Source organism: Mus caroli, unplaced genomic scaffold (assembly GCF_978045245.1).
Source record: "Mus caroli unplaced genomic scaffold, Mus_caroli_1 scaffold_15, whole genome shotgun sequence".
NCBI classification, from domain to species: domain Eukaryota; kingdom Metazoa; phylum Chordata; class Mammalia; order Rodentia; family Muridae; genus Mus; species Mus caroli.
The window spans coordinates 21218688-21239221 of NW_028227270.1; the positions used below are offsets into that span (position 1 = coordinate 21218688).

At 38.7% G+C, this 20534-nt stretch overlaps 1 protein-coding gene across 4 annotated transcripts in view; it reads left to right on the plus strand.

The window, feature by feature from the left end:
• Positions 1-20534, plus strand: part of Bdp1 (BDP1 general transcription factor IIIB subunit) — an 88374-nt gene that overhangs the window by 18643 nt on the left and 49197 nt on the right. For all 4 annotated transcript variants that reach the window (XM_021180075.3, XM_029468190.2, XM_029468188.2 and 1 more), the window contains exons 8-16: positions 1117-1171; positions 6489-6629; positions 7194-7475; positions 9588-9726; positions 10673-10831; positions 14464-14623; positions 17176-17267; positions 18663-18852; positions 20224-20354. In XM_021180075.3, the coding sequence (XP_021035734.1) occupies positions 1117-1171; positions 6489-6629; positions 7194-7475; positions 9588-9726; positions 10673-10831; positions 14464-14623; positions 17176-17267; positions 18663-18852; positions 20224-20354 (1349 nt within the window). The remainder of the gene's footprint in view (positions 1-1116; positions 1172-6488; positions 6630-7193; positions 7476-9587; positions 9727-10672; positions 10832-14463; positions 14624-17175; positions 17268-18662; positions 18853-20223; positions 20355-20534) is intronic.

Consider the following 20534-nt stretch of genomic DNA (forward strand, 5'->3'; position numbering starts at 1 on the left):
GAAGCTGGCAGGCTTGGCCCATGGTGACTTTCTATGTGCCATAAATCTAGCTTCATTGTTTTATTTCTGTTGTTGATAGTAAAGATAAGATCAGAAAAAGAATCTTTAATCTTTATTACAAAAAAGTTGATAATATTTAGAGTATGTGTATGTGCCTGTCTTTGAGTCTGTATGTATGTGGGGGTTGTGCACATGTTCATTTGAGATCAGAAGACAGCTTCTGGGTATGTTAGTTCCTCCTTCCACCATGTGGGTTCCAGGACCACACGAAGGCCGTCCTTTACCTGCTGAGCCAGATTCACTAGCTCCTCAGTCCGCATTCAGTTTTTTAAAAGATCGATCTATCTATCTATCTATCTATCTATCTATCTATCTATCTATCTATCTTTATGTATGTGAGTATGCTGTAGCTGTACAGATTGTTGTAAGCCTTCTTGTGGTTGTTGGGAATTGAATTTTAGAACCTCTGCTTGCTCTGGTCAGTCCTGGTCACTCCAGTCGGCCCAGCTCACTCAGGTCTACTCCACTCGCTCAGTCCCTGCTCGCTCAAAGATTTATTTATTATTATACATAAGTACACTGTAGCTGTCTTCAGACATACCAGAAGAGAGTGTCAGAGCTCATTACGGGCGGTTGTGAGTTACCATATGGTATCTGGGATTTGAAATCAGGACCTACGGAAGAGCAGTCAGCGCTCTTACCTGCTGAGCCATCTCGCCAGCCCCCTCATTAAATTTTTAAAAAATTCTTTTATATATATGTGTTTTGTCTGTGTCTATGTATTTGTGTCACACGTGCGCAGTACCTGAGGAGTCCAGAGGAGGGCATTAATTCTCTGAATTGGAGTTAGAGATGGTCGTGAGCTACTAAGACGTTGCTAGATGCTGAATATAGGTCCTTGGAAGAGCAGCCAGTGCTCTTACCCATTGAGCCATTTCTCTAACCTTCAGTCCTCATTTTTCAGTCACTGAAGCTTTCAGAAACTTAGCCTGTTGGCTAGGATATACCATTTGATAGGGAATAGTATGTTTTATACTTTCACATTAATGCTTACTAAATAGAAATAATCCTTGTTTAATGGCAGAACATTACTATAGATCTTTTTGTTGTTAACAGAATAAATTTAAACGTGAAGAAAAAACAAATGGATGGAGAATAGACAAAGCATTCCGTAAGTATTAAAGCATTCCTTCACAAGTATGATTCATAGAGATTGAAACATGGCCAATACTTTGTCTTTGGCTCTCGTGTGTTTTAGATTCATTCTCATATTGTCGTTAAAAATAAGGATGGGAGTCTTTTCCATTTTGCTTTTTTAAGATAAGGTCTTGCTATGTATTTCAGGCCAGTCAGGAGCTGTTGATCTTTTTGCCCAGCCCTCAAGTGCAAGCATTACACGTGTGCACCACTGTGTCTGAGGGTTTTTGTTTGTTTGGTTTGTTTTGTTTTTGAGACAGTGTCTCACTGTGTAGCTCTGCTGTTCTAGAACTCACTATGTAGAACAGGCTGGCCTCAAACCACAGGTTTGTATCTGAGTCTTTTTATTTAACACTATGAACTTGGTAGTTGCTACAAATATTTAAGCAAAGAATTAGCCCAAATATCCAGAAGCTGGTAAGCTCATGGATTTTTACAGTAATTTCAAAATTTTATTTTGTGTCCATTCATGTGTGCATGTGCATAAGTGTGTGGATCAGAGTACAACTTGTAGAAGTTGGCCTTCTTCTCTCATGTGGGTCTTGGCTAAATTTAGGGTGCCAGGCTTGCTAGTAAGTGCTTTTATAATGGAGCCATCTCACTGTCCCCTGAGTGGTTTTTATTGGGAAGGAATTCTCTGTTCAAGAGATAGCTTATGGGAAGTAGATTGCCATAGCTGATTCCTTTTGTAGACAGCCAGCCCGTCATTGGGTCAGCAGCATCTCTTACCTGTGTGCTCCGGCTGCTCTTGAAGATGTGAATACAGCAGCTGAGAACCTGCCTGAACAGCCCTGAACTCAAATGGGTGAGGGATATTGATAAGCAAATTTCAGGTAGTGATTGAGTTCTTAGGAAGAAGAGAAAGGAATTGGGCCTCATTGCTTATAGTGAAGTTCTTTATGAACAAGTAACATTTTAATTTAGATTTAAAAGAACAGTAGGTAACTTCTAGCTTCTAAATAATACCTTCATTAAAATTAATTATTTTGTAAGTCCACATAAAGACTAAAAGATCTATAAATAAAAACAAAATTTATTTAAAATAGCTTAAATAGTTTTTTGGGTTTTGGAAGGTTTTTATTAACAAATACCAGCTTTTCATAATTAATATATCTGTTTATTTAGTCATAAAAGTAGCTGAAGTGCTAATTTTTTTTAATTTCTAAATAAAATTTCATATAAATTTCCTTTGGAAGTAGGGTCTCACTGTTTAGCCCTGGCTGTCCTGGAACACTCTACATAGACCAGGCTGGACCCAGATTCATAGAGACCCACCTGCTTCTGCCTCTCAAATTCTGAGATTAAAGGTGCACATCACCATGCTTGTCTAAAAGAGTTTTTTTAAAGATTGTTTTGTGTGTATATGTTGAGTGCCTGCATATAAGTGTGTGTGCCATGTATGTTCCTGGTACCCACAGAGGACAGAAGAGTGTATTGGATCCTCTGGAACTGAAGTTAATGGGCAGTTTTGAGCTGCTATGTAGGTTCTGGGACTTTAACCCATCCCTTACCAAGGGCAGTAAGTACTCTTAACTGCCAAGCCATTTTTTCAGCTCCAAAATAAAATTTTCCTCACCTCTCTATCCCCTGTAGAGCCTCTTTATGTAATGCTGGCTTGCTTGGAACGCAGTATGTAGGCTAGGCTGGCCTCAAACTCACAGAGATTCATTTGCTTCTGCCTCCTGAGTTCTGGGGTTGAAGGTGTACAGCCCCACATCCAGCTCAAAATAAAATTTCTTAATTAAACTTAGCCACAGGGCTGATATTAGGGGGAACTAATTCATGTGTGGTTCAGAAACTATCCATTGTGTAGCACATGGGTTTATTTTCTAAGTAGACACTGTGGTAGATGAGTATGGGTCTGATGCCCAGTCTTGCGTTGTGTCTTCAGGGAAAGTGTTCCAAGTTCCGGAATATTATAGACAGAGGAACTTTTAAATTTTAAAAATGGAGAAACTTTCCACTGGGCTTAATAATTTATAGATCTCATAGTTTTGTTTATCATTTGAAGTAGGAAATTAAAGAATTAAAGCTTTGGTGGCTTTTTGAAAAAGATTTCTGAGTATGAATGTGTGCATACATGTATATTCACTACATACATGTATTCTCAGATGTCAGAAGTGAGCATTGCCTTCTTTGGAACTGGAGTTATGGATGGTTGTGATCCGCCTTTGGGTGCTGGGAATTGAACCTGCATCCTCTCTGTAAGAGCATAGATACTATAAACCTCTGAGCCATCTCTCCAGCTTCCCTCATGGCTTTTTTTTCCTTTTGAGAGGGTTCTATATTTTTAGTTCTCTAGAACCACAGAAAGATTGTTTATTGGTTCTTTGAGTACTAGTTTATCATTGCATAGAGTTGGAACAGATTAGTGTTTTATATGTACCTCTTTCTGAGCCATTTTTGTCATCTTTCTGCACATTCACCAGAGTTTCAGTATTTAAGGAAGGATTACTCTATAGATTTGTTACTGATTGGTTTACTAATTGTTCTCTCTAATGTTATACAGTTGACAGTGGCAGTATTTCTAACTTCATTTGACTATTTTACATTTCATATTTACTTCCTATTTTATTGATACACAAGAATACACAATGAAGTGTTTGTAGGGTTGGAGAGATGGCTCAGCAGTTATGAGCACTGTTTGGTCTTCCAGAGGTCCTGAGTTCAATTCCCAGCAACCACATGGTGGCTCAGAGCATCTATAATGTTGACGTGGTTGGAATAAAAAGGGTGCAGGTTGTAATTATAAGGCATTTGGAGGATGTGTTAGTTTTCCTCAGTTATGTTTGAGGCTGAAATGGAACCCAGGTTCTTGTGCATGTGCTCTGTTACTGGCCCTATCCTTGCCACTTAATGTAATTGATACACAAAGTGCAAAGTGTAATGTGAATGTTAACAAAGAGTATACCGTAATAACCAGCACCCTAAGTTATGCATACACTGTTTTCATCAATTGAGAAGTCCCTTTGTTCCTTCCTTTGAAAGCCCAAGAAGACTGCTATTTCCATTTGAGTTACCATGGACTAGTTTAGCATGTTTTAAATCATCTAATTCATTGAGTGAATAATGTAATGCTTGGTGTCTGGTTTCTTTTACTTTTATTTTTACAATTTCTTCATTTCATTGCTTATATTAATAGTTTAATCCATTTATTTAGATTGGTTCAAAAGTAACTTTAGCTTTTTGCATTGTAGAAATTAAAAAATTTTGCATTGTAGAAAATAAAAATGACATTTTGATTACATTCTTAAATAAGGCTATGCACATTTCTCACTTTTTGGTCTTGTACTAATGACTTATTAACTGTTTATAATGGAAATCATATTAGACAAAAAGCAAATTCAAGATACTCTTAAATTTTTTTAAGATTTTATTTTTATATTCCTGAATGCATGTCTGTACAGTCTAAATATGCAGTTTCTACAGAGAACAGAAGTGGATGTCAGATTCCCTGAAACCGGAGTTACACTTGGTTGTGAGCTACTCTGTGGATGCTGGGAATTAACCTTCAAAGATTAGTGACTTAGGGTCACTGTTGTTGTGATAGAACACCATGACCAAACCTACTTAAGGAGGAAAGGGTTTAATTGGCTATGCTTCCATATTACTGTTCATCACTGAAGGAAGTCAGGATGGTACTCGTAGAGCAGGAACCTGGAGGCAGGAACTGATGCAGACAGCTTGGAGGAGTGCAGCTTACTGGCTTGCTCTTCATGGTTTGCTCAGCCTGTTTTCTTATAGAACCCAGAACCACCAGCCCATGGGTGTCCCCACCCACAGTGGCCTGGGCCCACAGGCTTGCCTACAGCCTGATCTTATGGAGTCAGTTTATTAGTTGAGTATGTCTCCCTTTGGATGACCCTAGCTTGTGTCAAGTTGATGCACAACTAGCCAGCACAAGCAGCCAGTGCGCTTAACTGCTGAGCCAGCTCTCCTGACTCGTAAGTGTTTTCTTACTTGAGTTCAGAATGGGTCATGTATCCAGAGAAATTGCAACAATAACAATGCATTTGGTCTAGGAATATGCCATTGCAATAATGGTTCAAAAAGGTGTGTAAAGAAGAGGAGCCTTGAAGGTGAGGAATGTAGCAAACTCTGAGCAATTTATGAATCTGATCTTTTTACAATGTAAATGTTGCTGTAGAATTCATTGTGGGTATTTGGCATTTGAAGGAAATTGGGAACATGAGAAATCTCAATAAAAAAGTCATCATCTTGAATTGTCACTGAGTATACCATTTCTTTATGGGGTTGTGGCATGCAGTGAGAAATGGATGGTGTTGTGAGGTATAATAAAATGTGAGTAGTGTAAGACAACTAGCAATGACCAGCACAATGGTGGACCGAGCTGAAGCTTCAAAGCACCCACTTTCCACAGCCAAATTTGAGCCTCCCACAAAGGTGAGGGTCCTGATTACTATCTGGTGATCTAATCCACAACTTTCTGAAATCTAATGGAAATATTAGATCTGAGAAATTTTCCTAACAAATGTGTGAGCTATGCAGCCAGCATTGGTCAACAGACAGGGCCTGATTCTCCACAGTACCCAACCTTGTATCACACAACCGATACTTTAGACGTTCGGAATGAACAGGCTATACATTTGTTGTTGTTTGGAGTCAGGGTCTCACTGTAGAACACTGGCTGATCTGCAGCTTGCTGTGCAGGCCTGGGTAGCCTTAAACTTACATCAAAGATGTGTGCTATTGCTCCTGGCTCGGGATACAGCGTACTGCTTTATCTACCATGTGCACCTAACCCGTTGCCAGTTGACTACCCCTTCTCAACATTGTTTTTATAAGGAAAATGTGCTACACCAGAAAGAAGCAGAAAATGTTTTCCACAGTTCATTGAGTCCCAAGCATGGGGTTTATACTGCAGTAATCAAAACAAAACAAAATACCGTATTCTTAATTAGCAAAAAATGTGTTGCTTGGAATGGTTTTTATCTTGATTAAGAAAGATGTATTTGAAACTATGACATAAAACAGCAGGTCATTTTGGGCCAAGCTAATAAGGTTCTTTTTTTTTTTTTTTTTTTTTTGATGCTAGGGCTTGAACCCAGGGCATGCTGCACAAGTGCTCTGTCTCAGAGCTTTTACAGACTTAGCCTTTATTTGTTGATTGCCTTTTTCTTTTATTACTTGATAATGTTATATATTTGTTTATCCATACTCTGTCTAATAAATAAGTCCATTTGCTCTGGATGTTGTAATACTTTAAGAACTAGAGAAGGCTATTTTTTTAAAAATAAGAAACTTAACATTTCCCCCCTTTCTTTAAACAGAGGAAAAACGCCCTTTTGACTTCGATTTTTTTGCTCATTTGCTTCAGAAAGTTCTTGCTGAAGAAGAAAAAAGAAAACAAAAATCTACTAAATGTCAGAGTTCAAAGGAAAAGGCCTCCAAACCACGGAAAAACTTAAAAGGTACTGATTGCCTCTTAGGAATTGAGAATTCAAGTGTTACTTAGGTAGTGGACATTGGCCTAAGTGCACATCAGGTGGTGGACATCTACTTGAGTGTACAGTAGGAGGGCATCAATAATCATAACAAGTTATTACATAATAATAATAATAATAATAATAATAATAATAGAAATTGCTTTGCCAGTTATCTGGGGCAAAGCAGCAGCTCCCTTTTAATGATTTATATTTTTGTTTGTGTGTTATATGTGTGAGTGTGTGTGTGTTTAGTGCTCTGCAGAGAGGCCTGAAGTGGCTGGACAGATGACTCAGAGGTTAAGGATGCTTTGTTACTCTTATATCTGACTGGAATTCAGTTCCCAGCACCCCTGTTGGTGTGGCTTACAGTTGCCTATGTGAATGTTACAACTGTTATAACTGATTACTTCATTCCCCATTTTAGTGTGTTTTTAGCTTTTTGCACAAAAGTAATATGATAAAATATACTTTTGAGTATTTATCATCTTCCTTTTCAGTAAGTTTTCTGTAAGTGGTTCATGTAGTTATAATAGTTTCTCTTGTTTTTAGCAAAAACAGTAACCAGTGAAGAAGTGAATGATGATCCAGATGAGTCTATAAATAGTAACATTTCAGATCCAGAAAGATCTCAAAATGATGCTGAGGCAGTCAATGAAGAAGAGTCACCGAGTTCATCAGGACAGCACTTAGAACAAGCTATGTTAGAGCAAGACCAAAATCAAGAGAAAAAGAGGAGGAGGAGCCAAGGTGAAGCTAATAAACAGGAAGCAACAAATCTTTTAGAGAGGGTTCTTGTTCATCCGAGCCCTCCTGCAGCAGAAATACACAAGCGTAAGTTTCAAGCTCATCCTCGGAGCCTCTGTTTTACTTGAAAAGACAAGCATAGTGATGAGTATGGCAGAGCTAGGCTGTCCTGTGGGTAATAGCAGACGCCGCCGAGTAAGTGGTTGTGTGCTCAGTACTATGTTACACCTTGCCATTTACTTTTTCGTTTAGATTGTGCCTAAGATGTATTATTTCCCTTGATTCCCATTAACAGCCTTGGGTAGTCACTGTGTCTCTCACTGAAGCTCAGATTCTTATGGTCTACCTTTATGGGACACCTCTGAAGCCTAGAGTAGGTCATTTAATTTTGAAAAGAGCTAACAGAATTTGCATTTTTTTCTTCTTGTACTCTTAGTATGCAAACATACTAAAATTTGAGTGTTTGGAGAGGAAGACCAAAACTTTAGAGGAGACTTGGGTCCTTCTTAAGAGCTTGATTTATGAATACTTAGCAAATAGTAAGTTTGGCGATCCTGCTCAGTGGTAGAGCATGCACTTAGCAGTGCAGATCCCTGGGCTTACTCCCTAGGTTTACTCGGCCTGCCCTCCTTCTCCCCAAAAGCCAGATAATCAAGAAAAGACAGAAGCAAACCTTTCCTTGATTTATCTAGTTCCCTTTACCAATACAATTTTTTCTTTTAAAAAAATGCTTTATTTTTTGTTTTTTCTTTTTGGTTTTTTTTTGAGACAGGGTTTCTCTGTATAGCCCTGGCTATCCTGGAACTCAGAAATCCGCCTGCCTCTGCCTCCCGAGTGCTGGAATTAAAGGCGTGTGCCACCACGCCTGGCTTAAAAAATGCTATTTTTATCCATGTGTAGAATGTAGTTTGATCATATCCAACCTTCAATCCCCCTCTAGCTCCTCCCAGAACCTCCCCAACATACCTTTCTCTCAGCTTCATGCCCTTCTTTTATTTTTTATTTTATCATTAATTTTTGGATTTTTTGAGACAGAGTTTCTCTGTGTAGCCCTGGTTGGCCTGGAACTTGCTCTGTAGACCAGGCTGGCCTCAAGTTCAGAGATCTCTTGTCTCTGCCTTCTGAGGGATGGGATTAAAGGCATGCGCCATAACACCCAGTTGACAATTGTCTGATTTATAAGCATTAGGATAATATACTTTTGTTTACCATTACAAGAAATACTTTATATAGAGGCCCGTGAGATAACTCAGTGGGTAAAGGTACTTAAGTTTGATCCCAGGGACCCACAAAGGAGAAAACCAACTCCTGTTAGTTCCCTTCACATGGGCACTGTGGTAAAACTCTCTCTCTCTCTCTCTCTCTCTCTCTCTCTCTCTCAAACTCTCTAAAACTCTCTCTAAAACTCTCTCTCTCTAAAACTCTCTCACACACATACACACTTACTCACAGAGTAAATGAATAATAAATAAGTGAAAAGTATGTTTTAAAAGAGATTACATACCAAAGGCTACTGGGTAAAATGGCAGCTGCCTGTAACCCCACCATTTAGGTATTAGAGATAGGTAGGTAGATTCAGAAGTTCAAATGATCCCTGGCTACCTAGTGAGTTTGAGGGCAGCCTATTACATTAGCCCCTGCTCAACCCAGAGAAAGAAAGCTCTTACATATAAAGCAGAAGAGCTTAACTGTCAGTTCTAGCTCTTTTACCATCTTAAGTATTGGGAGTCAGTTGAGATGCTGAACTCAGATGGTTCTTCTTTATGATATGATTAATAGTAATGCTTTTTATTACATGTCTTTATTTTGCATCTGTTTGCATTCTTGAGATGGTAAGCAGGGGAAAGACATGTCTTACAATCCTGACACCTTGAGTCTCTCCCCCAAACTTGGAAAGGTAAAAGGAGAGAACCAGCTGACTTCTGAGCCCCATGTGCATGTGATAGAACATGCGTGCACACGTGATACTGATAAATGCAATAAAACTTCACAAGTAAGAGATGGCTTAAAGGCTAAATCTCATACCAACAGCAACAAACAACAGCAAAATGTCATAGAAAAAAAATCAAGACTAAATCTTGAATGATAAGTAGATTAATATTTTGTAGGAAAAGACAATAGTATATGGAAATTCCTTAGGCTTTAAAATGTAAATATCTTTGCTACTTTTTTGGAATAACGTATATTTTATATTCCTAGATACATGTCCTTCTGAGGAAAATGAAAGTGAATGCAATAAAGAACAGATACCATGCTTGACACAGAACATAGATGACATTGCAGGTTTAGTACCCAGTGAAGAGACCGAGATGAGAATGGACCCCATCCCTTCCACATGGTAGGAACCTCTTTCCTGGCTTCATTTGCATCTTCCATGGGTTCCTGAGAGAGGATTATTGAAGTCTCCCACTGCCATAGTGGGTTTACACTTATTTTTCTGTTTGCTTTGTTTCATTCTTTTATTTGTTTTCAAACTTTTTTTGTTACAGTCTTAAATGACTGGGATTATTGTGTCTTGGATATTTTTTTTTAAAGATTTATTTTTATTTTTTAATTATGTGTGTGTATGTCTTTGGATATGTGCACATCAGTGCAGGGGCCCACAGAGGCACTGAATTCCTCTGGACTGAAATTATAGGTGATTGTGACTACCTGATATGGGTATTGTGAACTGAACATGACACCTCTGCAAGAGCAGTATGCACTCCTAACTGCCTAGCTGTTTGTCTAGCCTCTTGGTTAATTTTCTTTTTTCAATCATTGTGTATTAATGTTCAAGCTTGGTGTGTTAGTGCACACCTAAAAACCCAGTACTGAGGATGGTAAGGCAGGGAAATTATAAGTTCAAGGTTAGCTTAGGCTACCTGGCAGATTCAGATTTCCTTGGACTACTTAGTAGTTCCTGCCACCAAGATAAATAAACACACACACAAACAAATCCTCCTGTTGTCTCTTAGGTGCTGGGTTTACAGGGTATGGACCACCACAATCAGTTCCTACTACCCATATAAAAAACTAGTGTAGTGGCACATACTGATAATCTCAGTGTGTACAAGCAGAGATGAGAGAATTCCCTTGGGCTTGCTCATCAGGTATGCTAGGCTAATTGATGAGTCTCAGATCAATGAAAGACTCTGTCTTAAAAGCAAAGTGGATGGTTCCTGAGCAATGGAAAGAGGTTTTACACCATACCAGTGTACACACAGTATCTTTTGGTATGAGATTTGGTATGACAATTTATTTGTAGGAATTCTTTTCCTCCTGATACGTTTTCCCTTCCTTAGTAATCAACAAGACATCATGCCACTAGCAAGGGAGTCCTCAGAGTCGGGTGCTGCGGCTTTACCTGTGTGGGAACCCGGTAGTACTGCCTCTGCTGACATGGCTAATGCTGAGAGCTCCTGCTCAGAGGGAAGGGGTGCTGACCTGAAGACTGCGGCACCGTAAGTGTCTATGCAATAGGACTTATGTGTAAAAGTTTCATAAGGTTATTAAACACTTTTGTTTTTTGATTTTTGGGATTAAACTCAATACATCACACATACTGGGAAAGTCTTCTAAGAATAAAGGCTGAGCTGTATCTCTAGCCTTTGATAACTTCTTTTTTAAAGATACATATTTATTATTTTAAATTGTGTGTTTGTATATGTGTGTGTATATATATACGTATATATGTGTATGTGTGTGTGTGTGTGTGTGTATATATATATATATATATATATATATATATATATATATATATGCGTGTGCATGTGTGTGCCTCTGTGTGAATGTGTGTGCGCATGCGCGCCTGCCTGATCGTTTTTTAGAGTTGGAGACCATTATGAGGTACCTTGTGCTGTGCTGAGAACCAAAACCAGGAGCTCTTAACTGCTGAGATATTCTTCATCCCCTTGTTAAAGTTCTTAAATAACTTTTTTAAAATTTTTGTATTTTTGGTTTTTTGTAACAGGGTTTCTCTATGTATTCTTGGCTGTCATGAAAGTCAATATGTAAGACCAAGCTGACCAAACTGTATGGTCAAACTCATAGAAGTATGCCTGCCTCTGCCTCCCAAGCACTGGGATCAAAGATGTTCATGACCACCACCCAACTAGAAGGGACTATTAATATGTAGATCACTTAATATGTAATTTTACAGTGGTCTATTAATCACATGTCATCAAAATTTTCCATTTATTATTTTTTCTCTTTTGATTTTTCACTTTCTGTTTCATTATGGAAAGAAAATTCAGCTTGCCAGGACAGCACGTGCCTTTAATCCCAGCACTTGGGGAGGCAGAGCCAGGAGGATCTCTAAGTTCCAGGCTAGCCTGGTCTACAGAAGAGACCCTGTCTCAAAAAACAAAACCAAACAAAGCCAAAAAACCAAGAAAACCCGACCAGCCAAATCAACAAAACAAGAGAAAGAAAAGAAGTGCTGGGTGGACCTGTGGGCCTGCTTGTATTAGCATAATACAAGCACTGGGTTTGATTGGAAGACCCAAAGAATAAGGGGAAAGAGTGATTGAGGAAGGTTCCTGACATCATTCTTGGGACTTGTATTCATCAGGGTTCTCTAGAGGAGCAGAACTTACGAGATGATCTCACACACACACACACACACACACACACACACACACACACACACGGATGTGCATATGTATGTGTGTACGTATGTAGGTAGGTAGGTAGGAAGGAGGGAAGGAACACAAATGATGTGGCACCTCCCAGTCTCTAAAGATCTGGATTAAAAATGTAGCTTCGTACATCAAAGATCCAGATTAGATGTGGGTCTTCCTACTTCAAATTGTTTAAGAAAAAAAAAAAAAAATCCCTGACAGGTATATGTAGCCATTTGGCTTTTAGTTAATTCTAGAAATAGACAGACTGACAACAAGGAATCAGCAAGCACGGGCCTGCATCCCCACCCACAGCCACACGTGAGCGGGAATACACAGGCACACCGCATGCACATGAGAAGAGGAAGGAAAGCTGTTGAGCTCAGGAATGCTTATTTTCAGTAAAGCATGCCACATTGGGAATCAGATTTTTTAACTTAATTTTTGGGATAAACTGTTATTTGTTTGGTTAAACATGAAAAAGTATAAAAACACAACAAAGTTTGTCTGCATGTCGTCCTCACTAACAAGTGATCTGTGCCACTTCTTTTAGAGGCTTTATGTGTCTGTTGAACAAATACAAGTGGCTTTAGAATGTAGTGTCCCCCCATACCTTTATGTAAAAATTATCTTTTTTTTTCCCTGTCTTTGAGACAGGGTTTCTCTGTATAGCCCTGGCTGTCCTGTAACTCACTCTGTAGACCAGGCTGGCCTCACACTCAGAAATCCACTTGTCTCTGCCTTTGAGTGCTGGAAATAAAGGCGTGCCACAACTGCCAGACTGTTAAAAAGTATCTTTATTTTTCTAACTTAATAGTGTTTGATTGTATGGCTGTACCCTCGTCTGTGTTGTTTGTTCTCTGCTCATGGCCACTGAGGTTGTTTCTACAAACACTGTGATCTTACGCTTTTCTGCATTGCAAGGGTTTTTCTTTATCATTTAATCAATTTATTTATTCACTTTACATACCAATTGCAGCCACACCCTCTCTTCTTAGTCCAACACTCACAGTTCCCTTCCCTATTAACTCCTCTTCTCAGAGAAGGGGGATTCCCCCACCCCCAGCCTTGAGTACAACCCTGCTCGCCTGGGGACATCAGTTTGCTGCAGGACTTAGTACATCCTGCCCTAGTGTGGCCCGACCATACATTTTAGCTAGGGGAAGGGATCCAGTGGCAGGCAACAGAGTCTGAGACAGCCTGATCCAATTGTTAGGGGACCCATGTGAAGAGCAAGCTGCCACCTCTGCTACAAATGTGTAAGGGGCCTAGGTCCAGCCTCTACATTCTCTTTGGCTGGTGGTTCATTCAGTCTCTGAATACCCATGATCCCAGGTTAGTTGACTCTGTAGGTCTTGTGGTGTCCTTAACTAAAGCCTCCCCCACGCCCCAGCCTGCTCATTCCTGACCCCCACTCTTCAAGACTCCTTGCGCTGGTTTGGCTGTGGGTCTCTGCATCTGTTTCCATCAGCTGCTGGAGGAAGTCTCTCAGGAGAGTTATGCTAGGCTCCTGTCTTGGCTGGCTGTGCCCCAGGTAGACCCCTCTGGTGGGTGATTGGTGGGGGTAGGGATCTTACAAGTATGTTTTAAGTGGAGATTTTAAAATTGGAACTGTTTCTGAAAAGGATGAACATCCATGTTTCTGTTTCTGTCTCTCTGTGTGTGTTCCTGCACATGCAAAGATCAGAGGACATCTTGTGGGTGTTGGTGCTTTCCTGTCATGTGGGTTCCGGGAACTAATGTCTTGATGGCAAATGCCTTCATCTCTGGGCCATCTCTCTAGCCCCCAGGTTTTCATTTTTACATTAATAGATTTCTAAATATTTTTCACTTTCTATGAAATCTTAGATTTATTTCAGCTCAAGTTTATAAAGTAATTTTTCTTGTTTTCTCTGTCTTCGGTTAAGTGTTTGATCCACTAGGAATATATTGTCAGCATAGTACAAGGGATGGAGTGGCCTCTATTTTATTTGCTAACCAATTTAGTCTTTTGTAATATTTATTTTATTTTAATTTTTTATTATTTTGTTTTTCTGTGTAGTGCTGGCTGTCCTGGAACTTGCTGCGTATTTTAGGCTGCTCTCAAAGCTAGAGAGGTCTGACCTCTTCCTCCTGAGAGCTGGGTTTAAAGTACCATCAAACATGCATTTTTAAATTCTGTTCTGTATTTCAACTTTTCTGTTTGAGAGACGATCTTTATTGTGTTCTAAAATCATAACTTTTGGAGTAATTTTCTTTTATGTTTATTTACATGTTTATAAGTCTATTGGTATTTAATTACTGATGTTGATGGTATATTCTTAACTTCTGGTAGAATAAATCTATTTTTTTCAGTTTTCTTTGTTACTCTAATCCTCAGTAAGCTTTAAGGAACTCTTTTAAGTTCCAGCTGTCTTTTGTTCTAGCCTTTAAGAAAAGTTTTATTTGATCATGACTATATGTTGTAATTCAAATACTTTTTTTTTTTTTTAAAGAGAGACTGAACAGACAGAAAATGTCAAACCAAAATCAAGAACTCGACTACAGAGACCTAAGCCTAATCTGGCAAGGGCAGTTGGGAAGAAATCAGCTGTTTCACAAGACAGACAAGATGAAAGGGACAAGAACTCACCTTCAGAAACTGCAGCTGAGAAGGTGTGGCTTAAGAGAGTGTGTGGAAATTCAAAGTATAAAAATACTTTCTACGTAATTCAAGTTTCTGATACTGATAGGAAAACATTACAACCTAAAATTAGATTTTTTTTATTAGTCTTTGTTTCATGTGTTTTCTTTAGAATGTAGACTATAACATTTGGAAAGAAATCTCAGTTATGATAATTAAATGTTTTCTTTTTTGTCTGTGGCGCTAGAGATTAAACCTAGCTCACGCTGGGCAAGCATTTACCACTGACCTTCATCTCAAAGCTCTCTTTTTTAATTGTATAAAACATTGGCTCAAAATATTTCTCGTAGGTGTGATTTCATGTTTGTGTTGCCTGAACTTATATTTGGGTACATATATGTGAACATGTATGTAGAGATCAGAGGTCAGCTTTGATATTGGCTCTCAGGAACCATCTACCTTGCTCCTTCAGATAGGGTTTCTCTTCTGTCTGAAGCTTATCAGCTAAGCTAGCATGGCTGGTTGGTGAGTTCTAGAGATCTGCTGGTCTCCATGTTCCAGTGCTGGGAGGATGAGTGCCCTTCTAACTGAGCCATCTCTCTGGCCCCGGAGGGTTTTGTTTTTAACATTAGTAAATAATTTTGTAAGTAGGGTTATATCGTTTTGAGTCAGGGTCTCACACTGCAGCCCTGGTTGGCCTGTGATTTAAATCCTTTAGACCAGGCTGGCCTAGAACTTGCAAAGATACTCCTACCGCTGCCTCCAGAGTGTTGGGATTAAGGGGATGTGCCACCTTGTGTGGAAAACAGGGCTTTCTTATGAAAAACAATTGGTAGTGTTGTGATTATAGTTCAGAGTATTGCTCAAAATATTTTTATGGCTGGCACTATGCACTGCCAAAAGAAAGTTTCTATATTTGATTTGCATTAAATACCCATTTCTAGGCTGGGGAGGTGGCCCAGCAGTTAAGAGCATGTGCTGTTCTTTGGATGGGTCTGAATTTTCTTCCTAGCCTCCCACCAGGTAGTTGACAACCTTCTATAATCCCAGCTCCAGGGGGACCTGCCTCCTCCTCCTGGCTCTTAGATACCTGCACATAGTCATACATAGGCATGCAAGTATCCATAGATAAGTAATAAAATGAATCTTTTAAAAATAGGTCCTATTTATTTATATTTCTGTTAGCTATAGTCTTAAAATTATTTTAAATATTTTCTAAAGCACTTAAAATGTTATTTAGGTTTTTTCCTTTATCCTTATTTGAACTGTCATATATGGGACTCACAGGTACAGGTAAGTGCTCTACCATTGACCTTAATCTTGATCCTGGTGAAAAAACCTTTATTTATTAAATGCTTTTTTTGGCAGTTCTGGGACTCAAACCCAGGCCTTGCAAGTGCCTTCCTTGCTACTGAGCTATGTCTTTAATCCCTATAATCCTTTTATTGTTAAATTATTACAATCTGGTACAGTAGAAACTTGGGTAAACAGTTAACTGTGGAGGAGGATGCTGTGCACAGGCGACAGCATACACAGGAGGTCAGAGGACAGCTTGCAGCACTTGTTTCTCTCTGGGAGCAAACTCAGGTCTTTAGGTTTGGTGTTAAGTTCCTTGACCCTCTGAGCCATTGTGCTGGCCCAGATTTTATGGAGAATTTTATTATCTGAATGCAACCACTCTCCACATTCATCTTTTTAAGTTTCTGGTATCAAGGATAAAAGGATAAAAGCCAGGGTTAAAGCTATAGACTGTGAGTCACAAGCACTTCCACAGTGAACCATATATATATTTGGTACCTCTGAGGTTTTATTCATTTTGTTCTTTTGGCATTTTAAATTTCCTAAATTTCTTTCCAGTGCTTTTTAACTGTCTTTAGAAAACATTTAATAATACTTTTTAATAAGTATCTTTAGAAAGTATTTAATAATACTTTAGCATTTATTTCACCATTCCTCCATTATTGGAAAACATGCTAACAATGTAGGCTATTTTATGTAATATTGGGGTAAATATTCTAATACTTACATATTTTTAAGTTCATTTAGATAATTTGTTTTTAAATTACATAGTTTATATGTGGGTGGAAGCACAGGACAGCTTGCTAGGCAGCTGGCCTTCTCTTTCCATTACCTGTTTCTTTGAGATAAAGTCAGGCTGTGAGGCTTTTGGCCAGGACCTTTCCCTTTAGACCCACTGCTCAATTATTTTCCTTTTTTTTTTTTTTTTTTAATAAAAAAAGACATGTTCTTAGTATATAGCTCTGGCCTGTAAACCCAGAGAGATCTGTCTGTCTCTGCCTCCAAACTGTTGGCATTAAAGATATATATGCTACCAGTCCTGATCTCATCAGCTGCTTTCTTAGAATACAGTCTACGATGATAGTCCTGGTCAGAGAATATCAGTATTTGAATTACTCTTGATGTTGGGAAGGGCCTTCCAACAATGTAAGATTATGTGTTTTGTATTTAGGGTTTTTAGAAAATTGCCTTGTTATTAAAACACTCAAGATTAGTTTGTTTTTGATTCCCATTCAGTGGAATATTTTACTGTAAGTAGCTTAAATGTAAAAAATTACATTTACAGAATCACATGGAAAAGGAGACAGTGAATGAATCTGAAACTTCTGTAGCCAAGAACACAGACAGAGCGAGCCCAGGTGCCAGAACTGTGTCTGAGTAAGTACTTGGGAAGAAATGACCTTCAGGAATGGTTGTAATGATCAGGTTGTTTGTTTTTAATACAGTCAGAGTTTTCAACTATGCTACATCAAGTCTACTTTCATTATAGATAGTAGTAGGAATTTTTACTAATGTTCTCTGTGCTTGATATTATAGATAGAAATGATGGTGTGGGCAGAGCTAGGGCTGTATCTGATTGCCTGTCGTAATCTGTCAGGAACCACAGGCACAAACCAGGCATGGTGGTGTATGCTTTTGATGTCAGCACTAGAGAGAGGGAGAGGTGAGAGAATCAGGCGTTCAAGGTTATCCTCATACACAGGATGGTTTTGCGGTCAGCCGGTCGGTCATACAGGAGACTGGTCTCACAAGAAGTAAAGTTTCTAAGTCATTGTACCGCTGAGTTAGTGGTTTTGTGCTCCTTCAATTTCCTAATAAGTCTTGTCAAATAAATGAGTAAGATATATGTTTGTGGATGGTTGTATTTGAAGTGATTGGATTTCTAAAGGAATAATTAACTTGATAGGATAGCTGATCTTCAAATATGGTTGTGATCAATAGGTTCTGGACTATTCAGTGGGATGCAACTCTACAAGTAAGCACTCATTCTCCGGCATTAAACAGTGATGTCCTGAAACAAGTAATAGTATCACATGTTTGGCAGATACAGTTTTTTTCCAATTTTGAAGTGAAATTTTGGTGCTTTTTAAAGATGGTTTTATTGTGCAACATTGATGAATATAGCAAATGACATTTTCTCAGATGGGAACTGAGGCACAGGATAACATTTTCTTTGATTCTCCTGAGAACCTTAATATCACCTATCATTTGGAGAATTCACTTTCTTACGGTGTCTATGACAGATATGTCTGTAAGAATCAACAGCACTGCTTACTGAAGAGCAGTTTGCTAAGGTGTTTTTCAGGGTCTTTCCTCAAGGTTCTCACCTAGTTCTTCTGAAGCTTGCAGTTGACCAAGTGTTTGTTCATTTTCACACCCAGGGTCCGGCTTGGCGGTGTGGTTTATAGATTTGTATGGAGCGCCAGGAAGGGTGGTGGTAGTGTTGGATTTCTCACTGACCAGCTGCTGTCAGACTAAGTTCTTACATTTCAGAGGGATTTCAGCTCATCATCGATGATAGGGGGGGCACTGGCATAGGCAGATTGGTCTGTTGGGAGGGGATGAGGTGGTATCTGTTCACGGTTTCTACAGCTAGGCTTCCAGGAAGGACTGTTTTCAAGAGTAGAGTGTGGATGTGTGGTGAAGATCTGTCAAGATATTCTTGTGGATTCTTGGAAAGTGCTTTGTATTTAACATGATTGATTTACTTATATAACCAAGCAATGTTGTGACTTTTCTGTAATTGTTACTTTCATTTCTTCGTGATTATAGTTTGAGTGAGAAATCCTGTGTACAGCAGGATGGTCAGGCAAAGGTCTTAAGACCTACCCGACTAATGAGGAGTCGAATGCAAAGACCAAAGCCAAATGTAGTGAAAGCTGCAGAAAGAAAAGAAATTCTCGCCTCACAGGAAAAAGTTGAGGCCCATGTAGAGAAAAGTGAAGTTGAATCCTGTGTTGTGGTAAGTAGATTAATTCTGGTAACATTTTTTGAGCAAGCATATAAGTCCTATTGAAAACCTTTTGTTCTTTTAAAATAAGCTTATGTTTGTTTCATTACATTTGTGGCTAAAATCTCATATTGAGGAGTTTTGTTTATGTTACATTGTTTGAGATATTTGAGCATTATACACGAGTCTTTTATATTACCTTTTTATATTTCAGTCAGAGTCTAACATTGGCTTGCTCACATCACACTCCATATTTGGACTTGGTTTTTCCCTGTGCCTGAGATTGCACCCAGGTTCTCCAGCAAACACTGTGCCCTTGAGCCACATTCTCAGCCTCCTTTTAAAAAGATAGTCATATATGTGAACTTTAACATTGGCTTAAATAATGGAAGTGTTTAAAGAATAATTCAAAAAACAGAGATAATGATTTGTGTGTGTGCATGCACCTGCGTGTCTGCTTGTGGGATGTAAAACACCCAACCCAAGACCTCTTTCCAACTAAGAAGGTGCTCTCACTACCGAGCCATCTCTGGCTCATGGAGTTGTAGATTATTTTATATACTCCTTTGAAGAAAGCAGAAAGTTATCATGACTTAAGATTTGGCTTCTTTCTGCTATAATTCTCTTTTCTATTTCGGTCAGAATTTAAATATATTTTTATATATAGTTAAATATATTTAATATACATATATTTAATTATATATACATGTACATTTAATTTTATATATAATTGAATAATAAATTATATATTTAGACAAATTCGTGGCTGACTTCCAACTCACTGTATAAATGAGGATAACCTTGAACTCTGATCCTCCTGCCTCCACCCACATGCTAAGAATGTAGACATGCCACCATGCCCATTGAACCAAGGGCTTTGTGCATGCTAGGCAAACACTCTTACCAACTAAGCTACATCACTGTCCCTCTTATAGTCTCTAATGTACTTACAACAATAAGTATTTAGAAATATAATCACTGGAGGATTCTGATGATGCAATTGAAACAGACTGAAATAGACGAGTCTGAAACATTGCTTTATGTGTGGACAGACAAGAATGGGACTTTGAGACATGGTAGAGGGAATTTCTTAGGTAGCTAAAAGAAAAACATTAAATGGTATTTTAAACTTATTTTATAATTTTGTCACTTTTTAAAAACCATTTTACTTTCACTCAAATGAGATGGGATCCTTTGTAGTTGGGTTGTTCTCACATTCCCTTTGTAGCCTTGGCTTGTTTGGGACTGTGATCTTCCTGCGTTTACCTCCCAAGTGTTGTAATACAGTGTGCAGCTAACCCTGGCTAGCATGTACTTTTCAGTAAAGTTTTTAAAAGATTTGTGTTTTATTGTAAAGTGTAAAATGTGAACTTTGTTATTAAGATTCCTCCACAAATGGAAAATGAGTCACATAAAAACTTGCAATGTGAAGATACTGTGTCACTGCCTGAAAAAAAGGACCCTTTTGAAAATACTCAGCCTGATCAGCCCAAGGTTCTTAGTGACTGCCCAAGGTAAGCATCACTTTACCACTTAGAGAATTTTGGGATTTTCAGTATAGCTTTAGAGCTCAGTGAGTTGTTTCAGACAAATCAAGATATTCTGTATTGTGTTTGAGAAGAGGCGGAGTGCATGCACGCACAGCGTGCTGTGGAGGGCAGAACTGAGCCATCTCACTGACCCTACAGAAACAA